The 21,845-nt window shown below is 47.9% G+C and overlaps 3 protein-coding genes across 5 annotated transcripts in view; 2 read left to right on the forward strand and 1 right to left on the reverse strand.

Moving 5' to 3' along the window:
• Positions 1-11,532, reverse strand: part of ankrd22 (ankyrin repeat domain 22) — a 107,217-nt gene extending 95,685 nt beyond the window's left edge. Inside the window, exons 1-6 of one of the 2 annotated variants that reach the window (XM_067244349.1) lie at positions 11,223-11,532; positions 9,924-10,115; positions 9,391-9,498; positions 9,108-9,185; positions 8,768-8,866; positions 8,408-8,511 (exon numbers count right to left, since the gene is read on the reverse strand). In XM_067244349.1, the coding sequence (XP_067100450.1) occupies positions 8,434-8,511; positions 8,768-8,866; positions 9,108-9,185; positions 9,391-9,498; positions 9,924-10,115; positions 11,223-11,243 (576 nt within the window). In that variant the 5' untranslated portion in view covers positions 11,244-11,532 and the 3' untranslated portion in view covers positions 8,408-8,433. Of the gene's footprint in view, positions 1-8,276; positions 8,512-8,767; positions 8,867-9,107; positions 9,186-9,390; positions 9,499-9,923; positions 10,116-11,222 lie in introns of those variants that run through there. The other variant, XM_067244350.1, reaches the window with a different exon arrangement.
• lipf (lipase, gastric) lies at positions 132-8,265 on the forward strand. Of its 2 annotated transcripts, none has more exons than XM_067244346.1 (10): positions 132-167; positions 1,457-1,567; positions 3,348-3,459; positions 5,460-5,667; positions 5,945-6,054; positions 6,266-6,402; positions 6,676-6,822; positions 6,986-7,057; positions 7,166-7,234; positions 7,434-8,265. In XM_067244346.1, exons 2-10 carry the CDS (start codon positions 1,460-1,462, stop codon positions 7,665-7,667), a joined length of 1,197 nt encoding a protein of 398 aa, XP_067100447.1. In that variant the 5' UTR covers positions 132-167; positions 1,457-1,459; the 3' UTR covers positions 7,668-8,265. The 2 variants fall into 2 exon arrangements, with proteins under 2 accessions (XP_067100447.1, XP_067100448.1); XM_067244347.1 differs by having other exon boundaries at positions 135-167; positions 1,448-1,567.
• Positions 11,533-12,564: 1,032 nt separating the features above from the next.
• On the forward strand, positions 12,565-21,508 carry stambpl1 (STAM binding protein-like 1). The gene is made up of 11 exons (XM_067244345.1): positions 12,565-12,685; positions 15,293-15,407; positions 16,297-16,514; positions 16,716-16,791; positions 17,088-17,183; positions 17,568-17,889; positions 18,154-18,278; positions 18,474-18,611; positions 19,073-19,185; positions 19,456-19,555; positions 19,951-21,508. The coding sequence occupies exons 2-11, from the start codon at positions 15,378-15,380 to the stop codon at positions 20,005-20,007; spliced, it is 1,275 nt and encodes a 424-aa protein (XP_067100446.1). The 5' UTR covers positions 12,565-12,685; positions 15,293-15,377; the 3' UTR covers positions 20,008-21,508.
• The last annotated feature ends 337 nt before the right edge of the window (positions 21,509-21,845 follow it).

The following is a 21,845-nucleotide window of genomic DNA, read 5'->3' on the forward strand; positions in this document are numbered from 1 at the left end:
AGAATGGAAGTTTTGGAAAGTCGTTGTAACGACACGCTTATAAACAAAGAGTGAGCCAATCAGCAAACGAGACAGGGGGTGCCTCTGACGTTTCATCAAGCTGGGACTCTTTATGACCGTCTTCCTCTTCCGTCGCTGCTGGAGAACTGAAGTTCAAGAAGAACTGGGTAAGTGTTTCAAGTGAATGGCTACATTGTATTTCTCGACCATTGCCAGTCTTGGAAATTCTCCTTTAGTGTAGGGTTTGTGTTTATGTGTTATGTTACATAACACATATGTAACATTATGTTATATGTTATTTTTCACTTATGTGTTAGTGTTTCATAAGTCATAACATTGAAAGGAGCAAATACATAGGTGAGCATCCTTGCTCTTTGCCAATTCAGTCAGTCAGAATGAGTACTGTGCCAGTGACCCAGGCCTGAGGTTACACTCATGTCTGTATTAATAGAAGATAAAATGCGTTTAGTTCCCCGTTTAAAATGATTTAAAATATGCGTCCAGAGTTCTTAGCTGTTAAATTTAGCTACCTCAGGAAACCCAAAGCTATCTCAATAGTTTGCTGATTGTCCAAAGTCAAATACAGGCAGCGTCAGCGGCTATTTGGTGCGTGGACTGATCTATTTATGTTGATTCTTTAGAATTCCGCCGATTACTGCACTTTAGTCCAAAAGTCTGCTGTTGAATGCACTATAACTTACATATGGTTAACTTTTAACTCTCTTATCAAGTGTAAACAAAACATCAAGTGATAGCACTGTTGTTACCGAATATAGGCCTAATGTGTAGGGACTGCGATAGCACATAATATTCATAGGTTGCATGAGGGAGTATTTATTGACGCACTAGATCAGTGGTTCTCAAAGTGGCGTCCGTGAACCATAGCCGTCTGCGAAATCATTTACCATAAATTATAACATTTTTAAATTGTGCTGTATCATTAAAAAGTGAAAACAATATTATAATCTACAGATGGGGACAATTTGCACCAATAAAACAAGCATATTGTGTCAATTTAAGAGCACAAAGGGTTTGCTGAAAGGTTGTTACGATTATGGGGGGGGGGGGGGGGGGGGGGGCCTTGGAAAATGTTCACTCCTGTAAGGGGTCCCTGGCCCCAACAAGTTTGAGAACCCCTGCACTATATGACTAAAGACAGATGTCATCATGTTATATTGACTCTTGCTGCTCAACCAGAAAGCTATTGTTTCTCCATGATTTGATCTTTTACCTGCAATTGTAACAAACAGTAACTACCCAAGTTCAACTAAACTTAATCAAGAAGTAATTTTACACCACCCAGTTCATAAACAACATTGTAAAGACGTCCATATCTTTTGGATCTCAAGCATACAAAACAAGAGTTAAGTAAATAGCATTTCATGTCGATTACTCTAACATTATCAAATAAATCGATTGTGTTTGTGCGTGATTATTGTCCCATTAGGTGAGATAGAAAATGCTGTGGGCTGTGATAAGTGCTGTGCTGTTGACCACTGGTGTGGTCCAGTGTGACAGAACCATCCTGAGGAAGGAAAGCCTGGACCCAGAGGTCAACATGAACATTGTGAGTATGGAGGGACACCCATACAGTACACATATACACACACACACACACACACACAGTCGGACCATCACTTAGAGATCACACACTTGTCTTTGTCCCATGCGTAAGTTCAGTGGAGCGAATCAAACATTCCACTGGACTGCCACTGGCCATCGCTGACCCAGAAATTCCCGTTCTAGAACCAATCCATCGTTCCAGTGGAGTCACAAGCTCAAACCAACCACAGACGACTTGAGAGAAGTGACTGTGCAGATTAGGAATCCACAGGGCCAGTCCACTCAGACCTCAGCAAGCAGCCATAAGGGGTTGATGATTCACATGACCTTCCCCTGGTCCATGCCTTCTGCTCATGTTCGACCCGTCTATACAGTGTATCACTGCAGCAAGAGGAACAACAATAGGGAAGTCTCAGTTTCAGCCTCAACCTTCACTTCAGACCTAGATTAGATTTTCTGTCCTAATACGTTCCATCCTAGATGTTCCTGTTCCCCCCGTCCCCCCCGACCTGTTCCTGTTGTTCATGTGAAAGGTGAATATGCCATTTCACTTGACATGTTGTGTTTTACCCTCAACCCCTCCTCATGCCCCTGCAGCCTTGGGGAAGAAACCCCCTTTTTCCTCCTCCCAGTCAACAAGCAGTGTCCCGTGGCATCTTAAGCCTGCAAAGCTCCTGACTGTTGATGGCGATTGGCCGATTTCGCCAGTGTGCATGAACGACCGCTGCCAACAACGTCGAAGACTTGTAGACAATTTGTGTAGAACGCAGACGAGTTCAACGGCGCTACATTCGACACCTCAAACTCGGAACTTGCAACGCTTTCTCACCGAATCCTATCATGGCACAACCTTGGGTTTGATAGATGGGCCTTTGAAAGTGACAGCTTGTGTGGTTTGTGCCCTCGTCGGTTTTGTTGGAACTTCACGTTCACACCTCATGCTGCGGTTAAGATGCTATCACAGCTTCAAAAGAATATGAACCACAACTGGCCACTGCCGATAAGATGGCATGCTCTGTTTGTATCCTATCTGGGCTAGACTGGAAGAACTCAAACAGACACCACCCTGATTGGATTCAGCAGGGATTAATCATTCATTCATCATTTATGAAACTCCCTAGGAGGGAAAGGGTGAAATGTGAGTGAGGCGGGTGTGATTTCAGCCCTCCTTGTTGGAGGTACAGGGGTTATCCTCAAATGCCCATTGGTAGATAGAACCAGGTGGATGAATTATGCATGGTTGGATTATATTGCAGGGGCTCATCTAAAAGCCAGTCTTCGCTTCCTCCTTTGCTCTCTCTTTCCCTCCCTCTCTCGCCCTCTCGCTCTCTCTCTCGCTCTCTCGCTTTCTCACCTAATAAAGAAGATCTATAACATGTCAATTGTAGAATATCATAATACCCAATGTCTATGTCATGTGTGAAATATACAGTAGACTGAATATAAAATAACTATTAGATGTTACATAGAAAACTGTCTGGTGTTTTATACTAATCCATGGTAAGGAAACATAACTGTGTTCTTATGTGAGTGTGCCATGCATCCACACAGTAGACCATGACAAGGGATCTACTGTACATCTGTCGCTTCTATGTGACTCCTTGTTGGTGAGGTAGGATAAATAAGGTGATGTGTCGTCTGTCTCCCCCACTCTGTTGCTCCTCTCTTTCCCCCGCTTCCCCTTCACCTCTCTCTCTCTCTCTCTCTCTCTCTCTCTCTCTCTCTCTCTCTCTCTCTCTCTCTCTCTCTCTCTCTCTCTCTCTCTCTCTCGTCCCTCCTCCCAGAGTGAGATCATCCGTTACTGGGGCTACCCTGCGGAGGACCATGACGTGGTGACAGAGGACGGATACATCCTCAGTGTCAACAGGATCCCTCACGGCCTGGTTGACCAGCCAGGTAGGACAGGCCTACTCACTCACCAGACCAGCCAGGTAGGACAGGCCTACTCACTCACCAGACCAGCCAGGTAGGACAGGCCTACTCACTCACCAGACCAGCCAGGTAGGACAGGCCTACTCACTCACCAGACCAGCCAGGTAGGACAGGCCTACTCACTCACCAGACCAGCCAGTTAGGACAGGCCTACTCACTCACCAGACCAGCCAGGTAGGACAGGCCTACTCACTCACCAGACCAGCCAGGTAGGACAGGCCTACTCACTCACCAGACCAGCCAGTAAGGACAGGCCTACTCACTCACCAGACCAGCCAGGTAGGACAGGCCTACTCACTCACCAGACCAGCCAGGTAGGACAGGCCTACTCACTCACCAGACCAGCCAGGTAGGACAGGCCTACTCACTCACCAGACCAGCCAGTAAGGACAGGCCTACTCACTCACCAGACCAGCCAGGTAGGACAGGCCTACTCACTCACCAGACCAGCCAGGTAGGATAGCTTTCAGCCCTACTCACACAGCAGAAAACACTTTTTAAACTGTGTTGATTTCTCTCAGGTCCGGCCTTTCATCAGCAGTCCTAAACAAACTCCTCCGTCAAGCCCTTCATGTTATTAAGAACGGGAGGCCCATATTCCCTGGCACACTTGTTATTTGAGTGGAGGTGAAGGACAGTGTGTGTGTGTGTTCAGTAACAGATGTTTCTCTGCTTCCCGTCGTCTCCACAGCATGAATTAGTAACTGGATGTATTCTGTTGGACTCTGGACGACCCTTTCTGCTCATTCAGAATGCAAATAGATTCAGTTAATTACAGTAATATTGGCATTGGGCTGTCATTAGAAAGGCTTCATCTGGCCAATGTGTGGGTCTACTTTGATCTCTCTCTCTCTCTCTCTCTCTCTCTCTCTCTCTCTCTCTCTCTCTCTCTCTCTCTCTCTCGCTCTCTCACTCACACACACACACAAACTCCTGGGTGGCTTGCACCAAGACCCTGTCTAGGGAATAATTGTAGCTTCAAATGTTTTGTTAGTCTAGGGATACCCTCAGCTGTGTGCACTGTAATCCATACTGATACCTTATTAATAAGTCTGGATCGAACTGTCGCTAGTGTCTCAGGACGCCCCAGTGCAGCTCGTCTTGTGTCTGATTCTGGAGCACTCTGATTTGCTGGAAATCCCTCACTTCCTGGTGTCCCACTTCCTGTGGTCACCAGGGATATGTCAGTTTGGCAGTACAGAGACATATCAAACTGAAAAATTCAAACGGTTCACTCCCAGATGTGTTTATTGCCATAAAATCAAAAGAATCAGCCGGAAATAGAAACAGCAGATACATTTCCATCGTTAGAAACTCTGTACTGTACAAAGACTGCACCCTGCATCACAGATTCTATGAAAAACCCTGTCTGGACTTCACTTCCCATGAGCACCTTCTGTGTGTGGTTGTGTAACATCTGTCTCTTGGGACCAACCAGTAGTTACATAAACGCTCTCCAGCTGCTGACTCCCTATTGGGCGATGTCTCGGCAGGCTGGGGGCTCGTCTCGTTGGAGGCGTGGCTTAAGCGAGGGGAGGGGGGGGGGGGGGTGTAGAATAATGGATGGTATGAACGGCGCTGTGATCTCAGCCCACTGCTGAATGTGAACAGACCAGCTCGCACCCTGGCACTTACTGGTTGCTCTGGTAGCAGCTGCTCTACCCAGACCTTACCGGTAGAGCACAGAGCCCCGGGGGCGCAGACCGTACCAACAGAGCACAGATGGAAACGGTAACGAAAGGCTTTTCAATAGACTGAGCTTGAGGCGCCACCTGGTGTCCAAACATGGTACCTCAGGATAGGTCCATGTCAGGTTCCACAGCAGTGCAGGAGACTGTTGAATAGCTCCTGGATTCACACGATCAGTTTGATGTGTGTATCATACACAGTGGACAGTGAATGATGTGTATGTTTCCCATTCTCTCTCCCCATCCTCCCCTTCCTCTCCCCCTCTACCCCCCCAGGCAGCGCAGGCCCCAAACCTGTGGTGTTCCTCCAGCATGGCCTCCTGGCTGCGGGCAGCAACTGGATCACCAACCTGCCCAACACCAGCCTGGGATACCTATTAGCAGACGCTGGCTACGACGTCTGGCTGGGCAACAGCCGAGGAAACACCTGGTCTCGCAGACACATCAGTCTCAGCCCCTCCCAGAAAGAGTTCTGGGAGTTCAGGTAGCGTCCGCTCTATGGACCACGACCACAGTTTGATACAGTTCTGACCACAACCTCAGTTATAGACAGTATAGCGTTGAAGACTTCTGGTCGACAGTGTTGCTGGTTCAAACAGGACATTCCATTCATGCTGACGTGATTGATTTTCTCTGTTAATACCTAAGCTCTCCTACGTGCTGAACTCTTTCTCCCTTCCCTTCTTTCTTCCCTCTCTCTCTCCGCCCCCCTCTTTCCATCCCTCTTTCATTCCCGACGTCTCACCCCCTCGTTTGTCCAGTTATGATGAGATGGCCAAGAAGGATCTTCCCGCTGTGGTCAACCACATCCTGAAGACCACGGGCCAGGAACAGATCTTCTATGTGGGCCACTCCCAGGGGACCACTATAGGTGCGACACCTGCGCCTGGACTAGCATGCAGAGTCACTGGGGCCACCCCACTAACCATCTTTACACTCTCAGATAAATCAGTTCTATACACATACTCCCTTTCTCTACACTCATCCTCTTCCCCTCCCCTCTCCCTTTCTCTCTCTCCCTCCCATCCCAATCTATCTGTCTCATGCACCCTCACCCTCTCTCTCTCACTCTCTTTCTGCAGCCTTCATAGCCTTCTCCAGCATGCCAGAGCTGGCCAGTAAGATCAAGATGTTTTTTGGACTGGCTCCCGTGGCAACGGTAGCTTTCACCGCTAGCCCCATGACCAAACTGTCACTGTTACCAGACTTCCTCATCTGGGTGAGATGACATCACCCGTCTGATCATGTTGGCCGGAAGTATTACTGCATTCACGCTCGTGGGACAGAGTAACACAGAGTAGAACTGAATAGAACACACTATACAAAATACTACCATAGAATATGATAGAACATGCTATTATAGAATAGCACATACTACAATAGAATAGAACACAACTTGATAAGTAGAGGACTGCAGAAAGAGAACTATAGAACACGTGTCAGCGCTAATGAGTGTTTTACTGACTGTAAGACACGTGTGTGTGTGTTGCAGGACTTGTTTGGTAGGAAGGACTTCTTCCCTCAGAGTGATCTGATTAAGTGGTTTGCTAAGGAGTTCTGCAGCAAGGAACCGCTCAGCGAGCTGTGTGGAAACCTGTTCTTTGTCCTCTGCGGTTTCGACGAGAAGAACCTCAACATGGTGGGTCCTCTGCTCTTCAGGGGCGTGGGAGATCTGCCAGTGGGGATGAGGGGGTATGTAGGGTATACTAACCAGCCGCTCACTGTCTCTCTCTTCCTCTGTCTCTCCCCCTTTCTGTCCCTGTCTCTTTCGCTCTCTTTCTCCCTCCCTCTCTCTCCTGCAGTCACGGACTCCTGTCTACACCACCCACTGTCCTGCTGGAACATCTGTCCAGAACATGGTCCACTGGTCTCAGGTACACACCTGGCATATCCACTAACACACCTGGCATGTACACACAGAAGCACACACACTCCCTCCTGTACAGACACCGCACACTGAGTCATGTTCTGTGTGCTGTCAGGCCATCCATGGAGGCAAGCTGATGGCTTACGACTACGGGAGAGCAGGAAACATGGCTCACTATAACCAGGTGAGCCTCACGGCACCTCTAGCATGGAACACACACACCTTGGAACACACATACCATGGCACTCAAACACACACACACACTCCATCAAACATTTATTTTATTCATTTCATACCATCATCAGGCCAACATGTCACAATCAGACTGCATCATTCCTATCTCTCTCCTACCTATCCCCCCCCCCCCCCTCCCCATCCTTCAGTCCACACCCCCACTGTACAGGGTGCAGGACATGCAGGTCCCCACAGCCCTCTGGTCCGGGGGCCACGACACGCTGGCAGACCCCAAGGACGTGGCGGTGCTCCTGACCCAGGTTCCCAAACTGGTGTTCCACCAGCACATCGAGGCCTGGGAGCATCTGGACTTCATCTGGGGCCTGGACGCTCCCCAGCTGATGTACGAGCAGATGATCAAGCTCATGGAGAAGCACCGCTGAGGGGCTTGAGGGTGTGTGTGTGCTCGTAGTGGAGTATGGCAGGGGAACACAGGAATGCCTTTCTTCGAGGGAGAATCACTTAAATTACTTCTGTCTTCTTTCTCGGTAAATCACTTTGTTTTTAACGATGCTGAATTCATTTTATCCTTGTGAAAACACTGATCCGTTATGAGATTTTATTGATTGTAACTTCATGGAAAGACCCATGGATGGATGGATGGATGGATGGTACTGGGGTGGGTGACAGTCTGAGAAACTCCAGTCTAGTTAAACATTCAACACAGCGGAGCCTCCAACAGTCTGAGCCTCAGAGAATCAGCAGGTGACCTCAAAAGGTTTAAACAAACTATGTGCACTTTCCAAACTGCAGTGTTGTATGTGTGAATGGCTTCAAGAAGATCAAAATAAGAAAATCATGTTTTTCTATGTTGTGTGCTTTACATTCTGTCACACTACCACTACTACTACCTTTGCTTTACAGCTAACATGTATTGAAGTGTAGGAAAATTTGAGTTGATTTTCAACTTGTGAAAAATCGACATATCTATGCTGCTTTGGGATGGATTTGATCACTAAATAAACATCCATTGTCTACTCATTACAGACTCGCTTATTCAGAAAATTTATTTTACATGATTAATTTAAGCACCATGTCATTCCTTCCAACTGTTACTTACGTTTATGTACAAAAATATGAAAGCACCCATGTAGATATGTTCCAACCATGGCCAGTGCCACCCCCCTTGTCTTCAATCAGAGGTGGCCGTCACTGGGGTTTCTTCAACATGGCGACTATCTTCTTGAAGTCCAACCTTCTGGCAATATCAAGAGGAGTTTCCTTGTTCTGGTCGAATAAAAACGTCAGACATGATCACCATACACAGTAGAAAAACACCATGGCTTCACCACAAGAGCTGTCCTAGTGAGGGCCAAAGGAGAAGCAAGAAGTTCCACACCAAAGGAAGGAAGCGGAAGTTCATGACCCAGTCAGCTCCAGACAAACTTGGAACTAAAAGGTTTGCAAATATGATCTCAAAACTGAAACGGTGTCGAGTGCTAGTTCTGCCGTCTCTCCTGCGCGTGGCTGCTGTCCTACTCACATGGTTCTGGATGGACGCGTCAGCGCTCTTCTCCAGGAGCAGAGGAACGAGGCGGTGACTCTTCCTCTGGCAGGCGTAGTGCAGAGCTGTGTTACCTTTCTGAAACACACACAGACAGGCACTGGGTAAATGGATGGTTGGATGATTATTCTGACAGGTTTGTACGTCTGGTCAAAGTACTAAAATCGTCCTTCAAGTACAGAACATCTTTTGTGTGTTAGAATGACTGTGAGCACTGCACTGATCAGAGCAGCACTCATGTCATTATTGTAGAGGACAGATCCATGTGAGGTACTCACAGCTATTCTAGGAAAGGAAAGGGTCAGAATGCAGTACTCACATTATCCACAGCATCCACCTCCACTGCACTGCTGAGCACCAGGTTCATCAGACTGACATTCTTCTTCTGTTTCTGCACCTGTTAACACACGGAAAGTTCCAGACATACCTCCATTTGCACATAGTAACATTCATACCGGGCAGGAAATTTGCTGGCTACGAACTGAACAAATACCTTTTTACCAAAGTTGAAGCATTTACATCATCAATCAGTAAGTTGTCACAGCGTGAGGTTTCAATCAGACAGTCTTACAAAGAGAAGGTATCCAATCAGAGAGTCATACCAGTATGAGGTATCCAATCAGCAGGATGGGCATGAGGATGGCAATCATCAGGTAGTCCAGGAGGGAGAAGGTCCTTCTGGCAGCATAGTGTAGACATGTTCTGTTTTTCTAGAGGGAGAGGGAGAAGGGGAGGGGGGGGGAAGAGAGAGGGAGAGAGAGAGGGAAAGAGAGATAGATATTAGATAGAAATTGAAAAAGAGGGAAAGAGAAAGAACATTTGACATATCGAAAGACCAAAAAGGGAAGAAAAAAATGAGAGGGAATAAGAGAGAATGTGAGAGAAATGGTGAGAAACAAAAGACTGACAGTCCATGGATCATAGCCGTCCGTTCAAACCTCCAACCCAGGGACTCCTCATAGACAAACAAGGACATGTGGCAGCATGATAGTCTTCGTCATTCAAATAACATGCAACTGGAGTTACACAATGCTGTCATTCCCACAGCCTTTTCCTGTTTCCCAGCTGTACTCAACACTAAAACCCAACCTTGGGTCCAGGCCAGCTCCTCTCAGGAGGACGAACTAAGCCTTACCTTGTTCCTCAACGAAACTTCTGCGTTGTGGTCCAACAGGTACTTGACCACCCTGGTGTTGCCGCGGCGACAGGCGGCAATGATGGGCGTGTCTCCGTAGTGACCGTCTTGAGCGTTGAGGTTCTTTTTGTCTTCGCTGAGGAGAAGGTACACCCTGTGGAGGTCATCATCGTAGGCAGCCTGGCAGATGGGCTAGTGTGTGTGTGTGTGAGAGGGGAGGTATAAACATGAGGATATTGAACATTTTCATTGAAATCCTAACCTCCACGTATGTAGGAAATCAATCCAAAAAATCATGTCAATGTCAGCGAAAAAAACCTTTATACAGGCGTCTTCTACACTATATTTCCAGAACATCACATACGTCAGGCCTGTTTCCCCACTACTGGAGCAAGACACAGCTGGCTCCTGATGGGCACTGCCTGCACTGCAAGGAACGTCCAAATGAAAGAGCTGCTTGTTCCAAGAAGAGGTCTAGAACAGGCCAAGAGAACGTTTGATGAGGAATGCGAGGTTGGCTGAAAGTCCAGAGCAGTCCTCACCTTCTCCACCTCCTCTAACTACACAGTCTGCCCATTCTGTCATACTTTATTGATCAATCAACCTGTTATTGTTCTTCCTCTGTATAAACAAAGATTGTTTTATAAGCTGTCATGAATGGAGCGTTTACACGAATATGAGGAGCAAATGGATAGTCAGTGATACTTGAGTAGCTAACTAAAAGTCTAGTTCACCAGGTCTGCTAGCCCTCCAGCCAGACTGCATGTGATAAGAGAACAGGTCGTTCCAGTCAGCTGGTTTCCACACTAGGCTAACCAGGTCACACCCATCCATATCCTACCTCAATATACATACCTTTCACTACTCAAAGCCTTAAATCCACAAATAAGGACTCTGACACACGACTAACATTGGTGAACAACTGAGGCACATTAGGACAATAAACAGTACCTACCTCAATACCAATAAGTTGACAAAAATGCCCAACTTTTAACAGTTTGGAAACACTTGATGTCAAACTATTGTAGCAGCATTTTCATGTAAAACAAACTACAGGAGGTTGCTTGTCAATGCTGTGATACATTGTTGGTAAAACTCACATCTTAATGTTTGTTTTAGAACTAGATCGTTGGATAGACTTGGACCGCGTTAAGGCACGGGATGCCATCATCTCTGATACCACGTTGATTTAGCTACACGTCGAGAATAACATAGTCCAACTGTTGCCGTAACTCTAACCGGGACAACTGAAATATTGTTTGGAGATTTAAAAGTCTCCTAGTGAATAAGTGTACCTACCTCCGAATATACGATCCCCATGTCTCCACTTCTTCAATGACGTAGGCTCCCCAGAGAAAAGACACAAATGTGTGTTCAGAACAATCTGGGACTCCAGACACCTTGCTTTCAACAGTCAATTAAACTGTATTTATTTTAAAGACAGTAAAGACAGACGTGTCCCAGGAACAATAGCGAAGTATCACTTCCTCTAAGGGCTTCAAAGATGATCCGTGCTTTGGCAATTTTTATCCGAGGTATAGTATGGGGAATGTACGCGATAGTGGTGAGTCAATGTTAGGACCGTCTAATTATTGTGACACAGCTATCCTGGCTGGTCGGCTATAGTAGGCTACCTAATTACGTACGCGCGTTGTTATTCATAGTTCGACTTTCGTGTTTGGATGGGATAAGTGGTTTAATTAACCTGAGTCTCGGAGTCCCACCGTGTGTGTTCTGGGGATGGGGGGTCACTTTTAATGAACTTTTATCCATTATGCATATGAAAAAAAAGATAGAGCCTGGTAATTATGGGTGATAGACAACAGATTGAAGATCGACCTAGGTTTATCCCATTGGTCCCAAATGCTGCGGTTCCACTGAAGTGAACTGTGCATGTTCAGGTTATGTTCAGATGGACGAATTATCTACGCCATCTAGCGAACAACTAACTTAATTTATGCACTGTAATTTTCTATCTTAATCACCATCTTTGTAGGGATTAGCAGCCATTCAATGTAGGCTAATTGTAGGCTAAGATTGCCCTTCAGAGAAATAATTCGTCCTTGCCCCCGCGTAATAGAGTTTGTGATTTTTTCCCCACAGACCCCGGCCTTGAATCTAGAGATTATGATCCATGCGGCCAATCGTTCATGAGCGCTCGGTTTTTTGTAGCTACAATGGCGCTGCGCCGCCGCCTTTTTTATAAGGCCACATCTATAGCTGTTACGTGCCGCTGTACGGCATTATAAATAATTATCAAACGAATTACACAGTGACACAAAGAACTACCGCTGTGTCAATGTCGTGGGGCGTTCGTTCCTTTGTCCTGTAGTGAGCTGGATGTTTGAAGTGTATTCTCATCTCCGCCCCCTTCGAATGACACATCCCTTCATGGGGTCCACCGCTGCTGCTGACATTGTACAGTATACCGCCGATGCAGCAGCCGAGCCGCGCACACTGACCTCACATTGAGCTCAGGATAACAATCTGACTCGCTTCATAGCGCATCGGATTTTGGCCACGGCATTCATCCATTTTATAACATTTTGAAACTTCATATCATTTCATTTCCAAAGGTAGGCTATTCTATTATCTCCGTGAAGGGGAGTGGATAGGTTGTAAAACCGGTTACGCACGATTTAGAAAGCTAACAGGCAGGTTGCTGCTCATGCTCCACTTTCTAGCATGCACCACATGTGACCGTGGCGGCGATGTGGAGTGGGCAAGGGGATCAGCCATTGGAGACCCGAGAGAATTAACTGGTGAGCCCCAGATTTCCATCTCTATAGTGTCCCTTATTTATTGTTTTAATCGAATGGAGTGGTGTGCGTTATTTAAAACAATTCATTCATTTGTTTTATAGCCTAACAGGACTTAACGAGGCACTCGCTGATGAATAGATGCATTGGTTGTAAATCACTCTTCAGTGGTCAGTAATAGGTCTGACAGGTCCAGTGCTTAGCATGCCCTCTCTAGCCAAGTTAACCCAGCAGTCATAAGGGAATACTAAACAGTGATCATTTAACCTCCTGTAAAGAATCTGGAGGACATGCATTCCTAACGTTGTTGTTATTTTCTCACCTATAATACTCGAGCTCTGATATCGTGGCAGGAGAACTTTCCAACAGGAAACAAATAGCAGGAAGTTCCAGATTGCCATATCTATAACTTTAACGAATATTAGAATGTTGTGAGGAACCAAGTTCTGTATAGCCATTACAATTAGTAATCAGTCACTCAAGCTTGTCAGTTCTGAAAATGAGATTCACATTTATTCTACGAGCTCTATAGTCGGCTAATTGCTAAGTCATCATGGCAAATCGGTATAGAGCCGTAGCCTACATGACTGTGAAAGGTGCAGCCTAAGATTGACCCGTTTGTTCTTGAGGTATGCTGTAAAATTACATACTCGTATACCGTTCTATGCACATAACAGCTTCTCTCTTATAGTGATTGTTTCTGTTCCATATCACTGTGCTTACCTGACTTTATGTTAAATCTGGCAGTCTAAATGATGACCGTTTATTTTTTATGACTGTATTTCACTGACTGTTTTTGCTCTGACAGTGTCAAATGGAATGACTGTTTCTTTTTTGTATGACTCTATTTGACTGACTACATCTCACCGAATGACTGTTCTTCTATACCAGTGTGCCTGACTAACAGATTTGACCCTGTCTGATGCTTTTGTTGTTGTCGGTTTCTCTTCATTTCCATTGTAAATACCATCTGAGTGGGTTTACTTTCTCCCAGCCTCAGTCATCACTGATGATGAGTCAGCACCGTTTATCAGCGGCTCTAGCTTGTCCGGGCATCAGAACTATTCTGCCAGTTTGCTGCCCTAGTGCTCAGCAGAAACATGTTGAATGTCCATCTGTCTGAACATGATGTCCAGGTCTGGGGGGCGAGCCAGCAGCTTGGCCAGCGAACGAGTGCGAGCCAGTGACTTAAGAACTGAAGAGAAACACCAGTGACTTAAGAACTGAAGAGAAACACCAGTGACTTAAGAACTGAAGAGAAACACCAGTGACTTAAGAACTGAAGAGAAACACCAGTGACTTAAGAACTGAAGAGAAACACCAGTGACTTAAGAACTGAAGAGAAACACCAGTGACTTAAGAACTGAAGAGAAACACCAGTGACTTAAGAACTGAAGAGAAACACCAGTGACTTAAGAACTGAAGAGAAACACCAGTGACTTAAGAACTGAAGAGAAACACCAGTGACTTAAGAACTGAAGAGAAACACCAGTGACTTAAGAACTGAAGAGAAACACCAGTGACTTAAGAACTGAAGAGAAACACCAGTGACTTAAGAACTGAAGAGAAATACTGCAGAAAACACTTCTATAGAACACACTGAGGATCCTTGTAGAGCATTCACAGGGTTCTGTCAACGTTTTGAAGGATTTACCACCGGTTTAATAGTGTAGGAAAGGCTTACTTAGGACGAGACATGAGGTGAAACTTTGTTTTTTACTTGTTTACCTAACCTGTCTCTGTTGTCTTGTCATTCAGACTGCTGCCTTTTCCTAACCGAGTGGAGCAGTGTTCACATTAACATGCTCAGTCAGCAGAGCCCTCGCTCTTTCACATCCAGCAGCACTCAATACCTCCAGTCACCTGGGTCCAGCGTGATTCCCTCACAACCTCATTCTCTGGTCCTTAGTAACAGCACACCAAACGTTACCATGGCAGCTGTATACTGTCGTACCATTGACAGGAGCATTTTCACAGAGTAGAGTGACTAATCGGTTCCAGGGTCTGTTCTGCCCTGGATGAGAGGTTGTGGGTGTGTGTGGAGAAAACTGACTGGGTCAGTGGTGGAGAGCGGAGCCGCAGGAACACACAAACCCACCATGCAAGCAGCAAGCCTGCACACACGCGCTTAAATTGCCACACATGCGCACGCATGTGTTAATGGACACTTAACGCACGTGCACACACACACAGCTCACCCAAGAATGAGTTCTCAGATGAAGACTTGCACATGACTCACCCGGCATTGCTGCTTAGTTACAAGCTGTCATAGCAACTGTAGCACATTTCTTGGAGGCCACAAGGCACTGGCTATTAGAAGAAAAAAACCTGTTAGATTTAAATGTACTCTTTTTTGTGTGAATTCTCAGAAATGGCTAGAAAGGCCTGTTTATCTGCAATTAAAAACACATACCCAGTCACCTGACAAAGGGAGGGGGGGGGGAGCAGAGAGAAAGACCTAAAGACAAATAAGATTCAAGAGAAAGGAGGATTGATGGATGGAAAGACAAAAAAACAAGAGGATTGAAGGGTTTATTAACCTCCAGGTCACCATCATCAGCACACTCTGTGTCTACCCTCACCCCCCCCCCCCCCCTCACCCTCCTGCAGTGAAGGATCATGGGAGGCGGCAGATGGACGAGAGTTGTGTGGGCAGAGCAAAGCCTGTGAGCGACCAGAGAAGACCACACACACCATGGACCACGGCTTCAGCTTCAACACGCTGGTGAGGCTTGTGTGTGTGTGTGGTGTTGGGCCGTTTCAGCGTGCATAATCTGTAATGGCCGTTTCCTGCGATCTGCTGAAAGATCAGATCTCTGATCCTTTCAGAGATGTGAAAGAGGTTGGAGAGCTGGAGATGGGAGAGGGGGTGAGGAGAGAGTGAAACAGAGGAGGGTGCAGGGTGGGGGGAGTTGGAGGTGGGGGATGAGAGGAGGATGAGGGGGATGAGAGGGGGATGAGGAGGAGGTGGGGGACAGAGGCAGCTTCCTCTCACTACGTTTTTTTTTAGTTTACCAACAGCTGCTGCTCTGTCCCTGCCTCCCTCCCTGCCTCCCTCCCTGCTTCCCTCCCTGCCTCCCTCCCTGCCTCCCTCCTACCATCCCTCCATTCAGCCTCATCCCCCCATCCTGGGGTGCAAGAGAACGTGGGAGGGAGGGAGCGGATGTCAGCCTCTCCATTCCTCCTCCTCTTCTCTTTCTGAATAGAGGAGCAGGGACAAGAGAGGGGCTATCTCTCTTTACACACACACACGCACACACACACAACCTCACACACACACACATTCACCACACAAACACAGCTCCTTCTCAGGCACAGAGAGCGAGGGAGGGAGAGAGAGTCACTTCCGCCTGTTTGGCTGTTGGTGCCAAAGGCTTCATCAGCCTCTAAGTCATCATCCATGGCACCACACTGGCCCACTGTGGGCCATAAAATGGGGTCGAATGCAGCAAAATAGACTTGTGGAGTGCCTCATTAATTAGTCCCCGCTAGTCTGGGCTATCACACACACACACAGACATGGATACACACACACTCCAGTCCTGTAAACACGTCAGATTGCCATGGTCTCTGGTGTACCCAAGCTCTGACCCCTGACCCTTCCCCATCCGCAGAAGAAGCTGGCGGCCGAGCCGGACTACACGGACGTGAGCCTGGCGGCGGTGGAGCGCGTGCGTGCTCTCAGCAAGATGGGCTGCAGCGTGGAGATCAACGAGGAGATCGCCCCCCGCCGCTACTTCCGCTCCGGGGTGGAGATGGAGCGCATGGCGGCCGTCTACCTGGAGGAGGGCAGCCTGGAGAACGCCTACGTCCTCTACAACAAGTTCATCACGTAAAATACAGCCTGTTACACATACCAGTCCAGTACGCATACCAGACCAGTATACTGTAACAGTACATACACCAGACCAAACCAAAACATTTACTGTACCAGACCAGTACATATATACCAGACCAGACAAGTTTAGGACATACAACCAAATAGTCAGGTCAGGACACTAGTTCAGTTTTCATGCTGTCTGTGTGTGTCCAGACTATTTGTGGAGAAGCTTCCGGCCCACAGGGACTACCAGCAGTGCAGTGTCCCAGAGAAGCAGGTCATCATGAAGGTAGGAGCCCAGCCTGCACCCCGGTTCCTGCCCCTAACCCAGGGAGAACCTCTCCCTAACCCAAACCCTGCCTAATCCTCATCCCTTCCCCTCCACACTCCCCCCCTGCTTTTTATAGAGACCGCTCATAGTGCTGATCTTAGACTCAAGCTCTGTCAGACAAAAATGTGTGTGTTTGGGGGGGGGGGGGGGTGGGGGGGGTGTTGAGGGGCCACAACTGGTACAAAATGCTGTGAAATTGAGAAGCAGAAATTGAGTGTGACATATCAATGCTTCCTGGTTTCACGCCACTGCAGAAATTACAGGAAGTGGCGTTCCCCAGGAAGGACCAGCTGAAGAAGCTTCTACATGAGAAGTACAGCAGAGAACACACGGAGTACCTGAGGAGCCAGGTTAGCACACCATTCGCTACATGGGGTGTAGCGAACCCTCGGTTGGTTTGCACTACATTGCAACACCAGTGAGAAATTGATTGATACAAGACAACATTCTGTGACAGTCCACCACAATCAGCTTAGTGTCTGGATAGCCTGACTGACAGCTCTATTTCTGGCTCTAAGCCCTGAGGCAGAGATGCAGAAAGACAGACAGGTTGACAGACAGACAGATGGTGAGACTCGTACTGTACCAAAATGAGAGATGGGACACTTGTATTAGCTCACGTGTTTCTAAACTGACGTCATCCCGAACGAGTTCTGATGCTTTCCAGTTGGAGAACCCCACGACAGCAACCTTCCAAATTGTCCAATCACGCGTCTCCAACGATGTGTCTCCAGAGCCAGGCGGTGGTGGCGGAGGGGTGTGGCCAGCAGCTCCAGCGCCTCTCCCTATTGGAGGAGGAGAGGCAGCGCGTGGCGCAGCTCCGCCGGATGCAGCTGGAGTCGGAACAGTTCCGCCACTTCGAGGAGCAGCTGCGGCGCCAGGAGCTGGCCAATCGCAGGGAGGAGGAGGCGGCCTCCAAACCGCCTGAGCAGACGGACGGGTCCTGCCTGGCGACGCAGGCCGCCAAGAACCACGTCCGAGCCCTCCCCGACCCCAACAGGAACAGGCCGCCGCCCCCCAGTGCCAAAGCTGCCGGCATGCCGGCCACCGTCCACAGTGAGTGGTTGGGGTCATCCAGGGGTCACGGGGGGGGGGGGGGGGGGTCAGGTGGACACAGGATGCTAGCCCGAGTTGGGAGGCCAGAGAGTGGATCGTGTGTTATGTGAAATCACGATAGATGATTGGAGCAGGGAGCTGAGGGAGGTTAAATGTTGGGCGTCATGACACAAGGCAGCGGCGCGCGTGTGTGTGTGTACGTTGGATCCTTCTGTGGAGGTTTTAAACCTGTGTGTGTGTGTGTGTGTTTCTGTGTGTGCGCAGACCAGCGTGTGGAGGGGCTGAGGCGGGTGGTCCTCTCCAGAGACCTGACGTACGGCTTCCTCCTGCTGGCCGACAGCAACACGGCCCGCGGCATCGAGACCTGCGGCGTGCTCTGTGGGAAACTGGTATGATCACACCAACACGCATGACCTCCTGAGAAACACGACCATTACCGGATGACCTCATGAACACATGCCCTGATGAACACATGAATAGCTTGTCAAATGAACATGCAAGGTCAACCAACGTCAACATCACATTAACCTCCCTCCCTCCCCTCCCTTACTCCCTCCCTCCCTCTCTCCCCTCTCTCCCTCCAGACCCATAATGAGTTTGTGCTGACCCACGTGGTGGTCCCTAAACAGTCTGCCGGGCCGGACTACTGTGACATGGAGAACGTGGAGGAGCTCTTCAGCTTCCAGGACCATCACAACCTGCTCACTCTGGGCTGGATCCACGTGAGGGCACACGCATACACACAGTCACTCTCACGCACGCACACTCACTCACTCTCTATTTCTCGTACACGCTGTCTCGACAAACAACAAATTAAGTTGATAGTCTACTCTGACTGTGTTTTGTGTTTGTGTTTGTGTGTGTGGAGACAAATTTCAAGGAGTTGAGTATCAACAGTAAAGTGACCCTATTGAATTCCTCCTCCAATAATGACATAATCAGATATCACCATGGAAACCAGGGACAGGGAAGCATGTTCTAGTTATTCAGCTTACAGTTCATCAGAAGCCAAGGCTAAAGGGATCTCTGATAATGTGCCAGAGAGAGAGAGAGGGAGAGAGAGGGAGAGAGAGGGAGAGAGAGGGAGAGAGAGAGGGAGAGAGGGAGAGGGAGAGGGAGAGGGAGGGAGAAAGTGAGTGATGAATGAAGAGCACATATGTAACATGTTTATACCTGCCTCCAGACCCACCCCACCCAGACAGCCTTCCTGTCCAGTGTAGACCTGCACACACACTGCTCCTACCAGCTCATGCTGCCGGAGGCCATCGCCATCGTCTGCGCCCCCAAACACAACGAGTACGGCTCTCCCTCTTCAACTTCCTCTCTCTTCTTTCTCCTTGACGCTCAGTCTCTCTCTCTCTCTCTCTCTCTCTCTCTCTCTCTCTCTCTCTCTCTCTCTCTCTCTCTCTCTCTCTCTCTCTCACACCCTCTTTCTTTTTTCAAACTCTCTCTTTCTCTGTAAGTCTCCTTCAGCCTGCAGGAAGGGTGTGGTGTCTCATCTGATACTATTCATTGCAACTGTCTGTCCCTCTCTGTTGTTTGTGTGTGTGTGTGTGTGTGTGTCAGTACGGGGGTGTTCAGGCTCACAGGCCCAGGCATGGGGGAGGTGGGAGGCTGCAGGATGAAAGGCTTTCACCCCCACTCCAAGGACCCTCCCCTCTTCAGCGTGAGTAACTCTAAACACCCACACACACACCCCCCTCTCAGAGCAGTGTGACTGATTTCCGGGTGTTAAGATCTACACATCTGACACAGGGACCAATGTCCAAAAACTTATATTTTATTTTATTGTATATTGTACATTAATTCTAATTCCACTTAGTATTGCTAGTTATGTACCCTTAGTATAGTTAGTCCTCATATTAAAATGTAAGATTCCTATATGTTTAATGTATGCACCTTCCTGCCAAAGCAAATTCCTTGTCTCTGCAAACTTTCATGGTGAATAAAACCCATTCTGATTCAGATTCAGATTGTTCCAACTATGTGTTTTTTATAGTGTGTGTGTGTGTGTTTCTTTCCTGGGTTCATGGTTGTTCATCCAGCCTCTTTGTGTTGCAGCATTGCAAGCACGTGGTGTTGAAGGACTACAAGACCACAGTGCTGGACCTCAGGTGACAGAGAAGGGACCTTCACCGCCGCACCATGAACCCTCACCCCTCCTCACAGCTTCTCTCCAACATGAGCCCAACCCTCCCCCGCCACATCGCAGACTGGAAACGTTTGTTTACATGACGGCATTTGTACTTTTATTTATTTCTGTGAAGACGGTACTGTAAACGGAGAGGGCCCGTTAAATGCTGGAGTGTCTTGAACTTGGACAGTGGAGCTGTGAACTTTGTTGACGTTTATTGTTGTTTTAATGCTGCTGCTGCTGTTGTTGTTTTTTATCCTGCTTGTTTATGCGATGGCCTTTTGATAGGGAAGGATTAGTTGACAAAAGCCTTTACAGCACAAGGCCTGAGGTGTCTCAGATATGGTGTGTGTGTGCGTGTATGTGTGCTTGCGCAGACTTGAGACATGTTTCTAGCGTACACTGTGTATGTGTGTGTGTGTAAAGACTTATTTTGCTGATCCAGGTTTGGTGAACATTTGAAGTAATATGAGAAAGTCACTGCTTGAATTTTGATGGCAACTTTGTGGATACTGGTCTAGGAAGTTGCTTTTGTGTTTTGTGATAGTGTTTTACTTCTAACTGGTAAACGCATTGGCCACTTGGATGTCACAGTCTTTAAAGTTTTTAACTATGTGTGTCGCAAGTGGTGATTTGGACCTAACGTATCCCTTCACCTAGAGAGGTGGTCTGTCTGGGGAAGCTCAACCAAACAGGACCTAACGTATCCCTCCGCCTAGAGGTTGTTCTACTGTCTGGAGAAGCCCTACCAAAGTGCTCTGAGAATATCAGTCAAACAAAGACACCGTAGACGCCTTATCTTTTCTCCCATATCCTCCTCTCCTATATCCTCCTCTCCTCTACCCTTTTTCTGTGAGGGGTACCAGGTTTCAGGGTGAGTTCTCTAAAGCTCCGAGGCACTAGGATCATTTGAAGTATTTTGGCAATAGACAAAATCTGTCTTATTTTTCTATCTCATGCTGATTCTGTACCCAGGTGGTCATGTCTCAGGAGCTGTGGGTGTCTCAACGCTCCTTCCCAGCTAGTCCAGAGCTCTCCAACCCTCTTTCTGGGCTCCCCCAACCCCTCATTTAGTGCACACCCTTCTAACAGCTGCTGTGAGTCAGGTTAGTTACAATCTGAGAAAATAATAACCCTACTGGACTGTTAGCTGTCCAGGAACAGGGATGGGGGAACTCCACCATTGTTCGTCTCCGTCGGCGGCTGAGGCAGGAAGAGCCCTCCCCTGAGGTGCTGTCACCGCTGACAGCCTTCGCAGGGTCCACTGCAGAGCGAGGGCGTCCGTACCCAGGTGGTTCAGAGACTGCTCTGCCTCTGCTCCGTAAAGCCCACGTCCCACTGCGAGGCTATGAGCTTGAAGCAAACCTGTATGTTCTTGTGGCTTCGTGTGTGTGTGTGTGTGGACTGTCGGCCGTGACCCCTTGAGCCTGTATGTGAAGGTCACGCCCCTCTTTTACACTGCCGGTTTACTAATAAAACTGCTACTGATCCTTCCTGTGTCTGTGGACTGTCTGTTGTACCCACCCAGCACATGATATACCCTGTACCATGTGGATAGGACTCCCAATACGCACAACACCCTTCCATCTCTAGTGGAGATCTGATGTTTCATGTTTGCAGTCGCATCACACAGAGATAACTAGAGATACTAGCTGTAGAAATCAAATAACAAGTTAATGATCTGGCCTTTGTGCAAGCAGTGTTTCAGAAGGCCTGCCCCGTCCGCATCATTCATAGACCCAGAGGAAGCTGGTTTGACATGTTTTCATCCTGTTCAAAAGGCCTCGTAGAAACCAAGAATGCAGGATGAGGGGGAAGAACG

Source organism: Osmerus mordax, chromosome 10, assembly GCF_038355195.1.
Source record: "Osmerus mordax isolate fOsmMor3 chromosome 10, fOsmMor3.pri, whole genome shotgun sequence".
In the NCBI taxonomy this organism is placed as follows: domain Eukaryota; kingdom Metazoa; phylum Chordata; class Actinopteri; order Osmeriformes; family Osmeridae; genus Osmerus; species Osmerus mordax.

Bases quoted from the DNA above. Each gene is read 5' to 3' on its own strand.
- lipf (XM_067244346.1), top strand. From the start codon at position 1,460: ATGCTGTGGGCTGTGATAAGTGCTGTGCTGTTGACCACTGGTGTGGTC. The intron at 3,460-5,459 runs GTAGGACAGGCC...CTACCCCCCCAG, and splicing joins CGGCCTGGTTGACCAGCCAG to GCAGCGCAGGCCCCAAACCT. The intron at 7,235-7,433 runs GTGAGCCTCACG...CCCATCCTTCAG, and splicing joins ACATGGCTCACTATAACCAG to TCCACACCCCCACTGTACAG.
- stambpl1 (XM_067244345.1), top strand. From the start codon at position 15,378: ATGGACCACGGCTTCAGCTTCAACACGCTG. The intron at 16,515-16,715 runs GTAAAATACAGC...GTGTGTGTCCAG, and splicing joins CTCTACAACAAGTTCATCAC to ACTATTTGTGGAGAAGCTTC. The intron at 17,890-18,153 runs GTGAGTGGTTGG...GTGTGTGCGCAG, and splicing joins CATGCCGGCCACCGTCCACA to ACCAGCGTGTGGAGGGGCTG.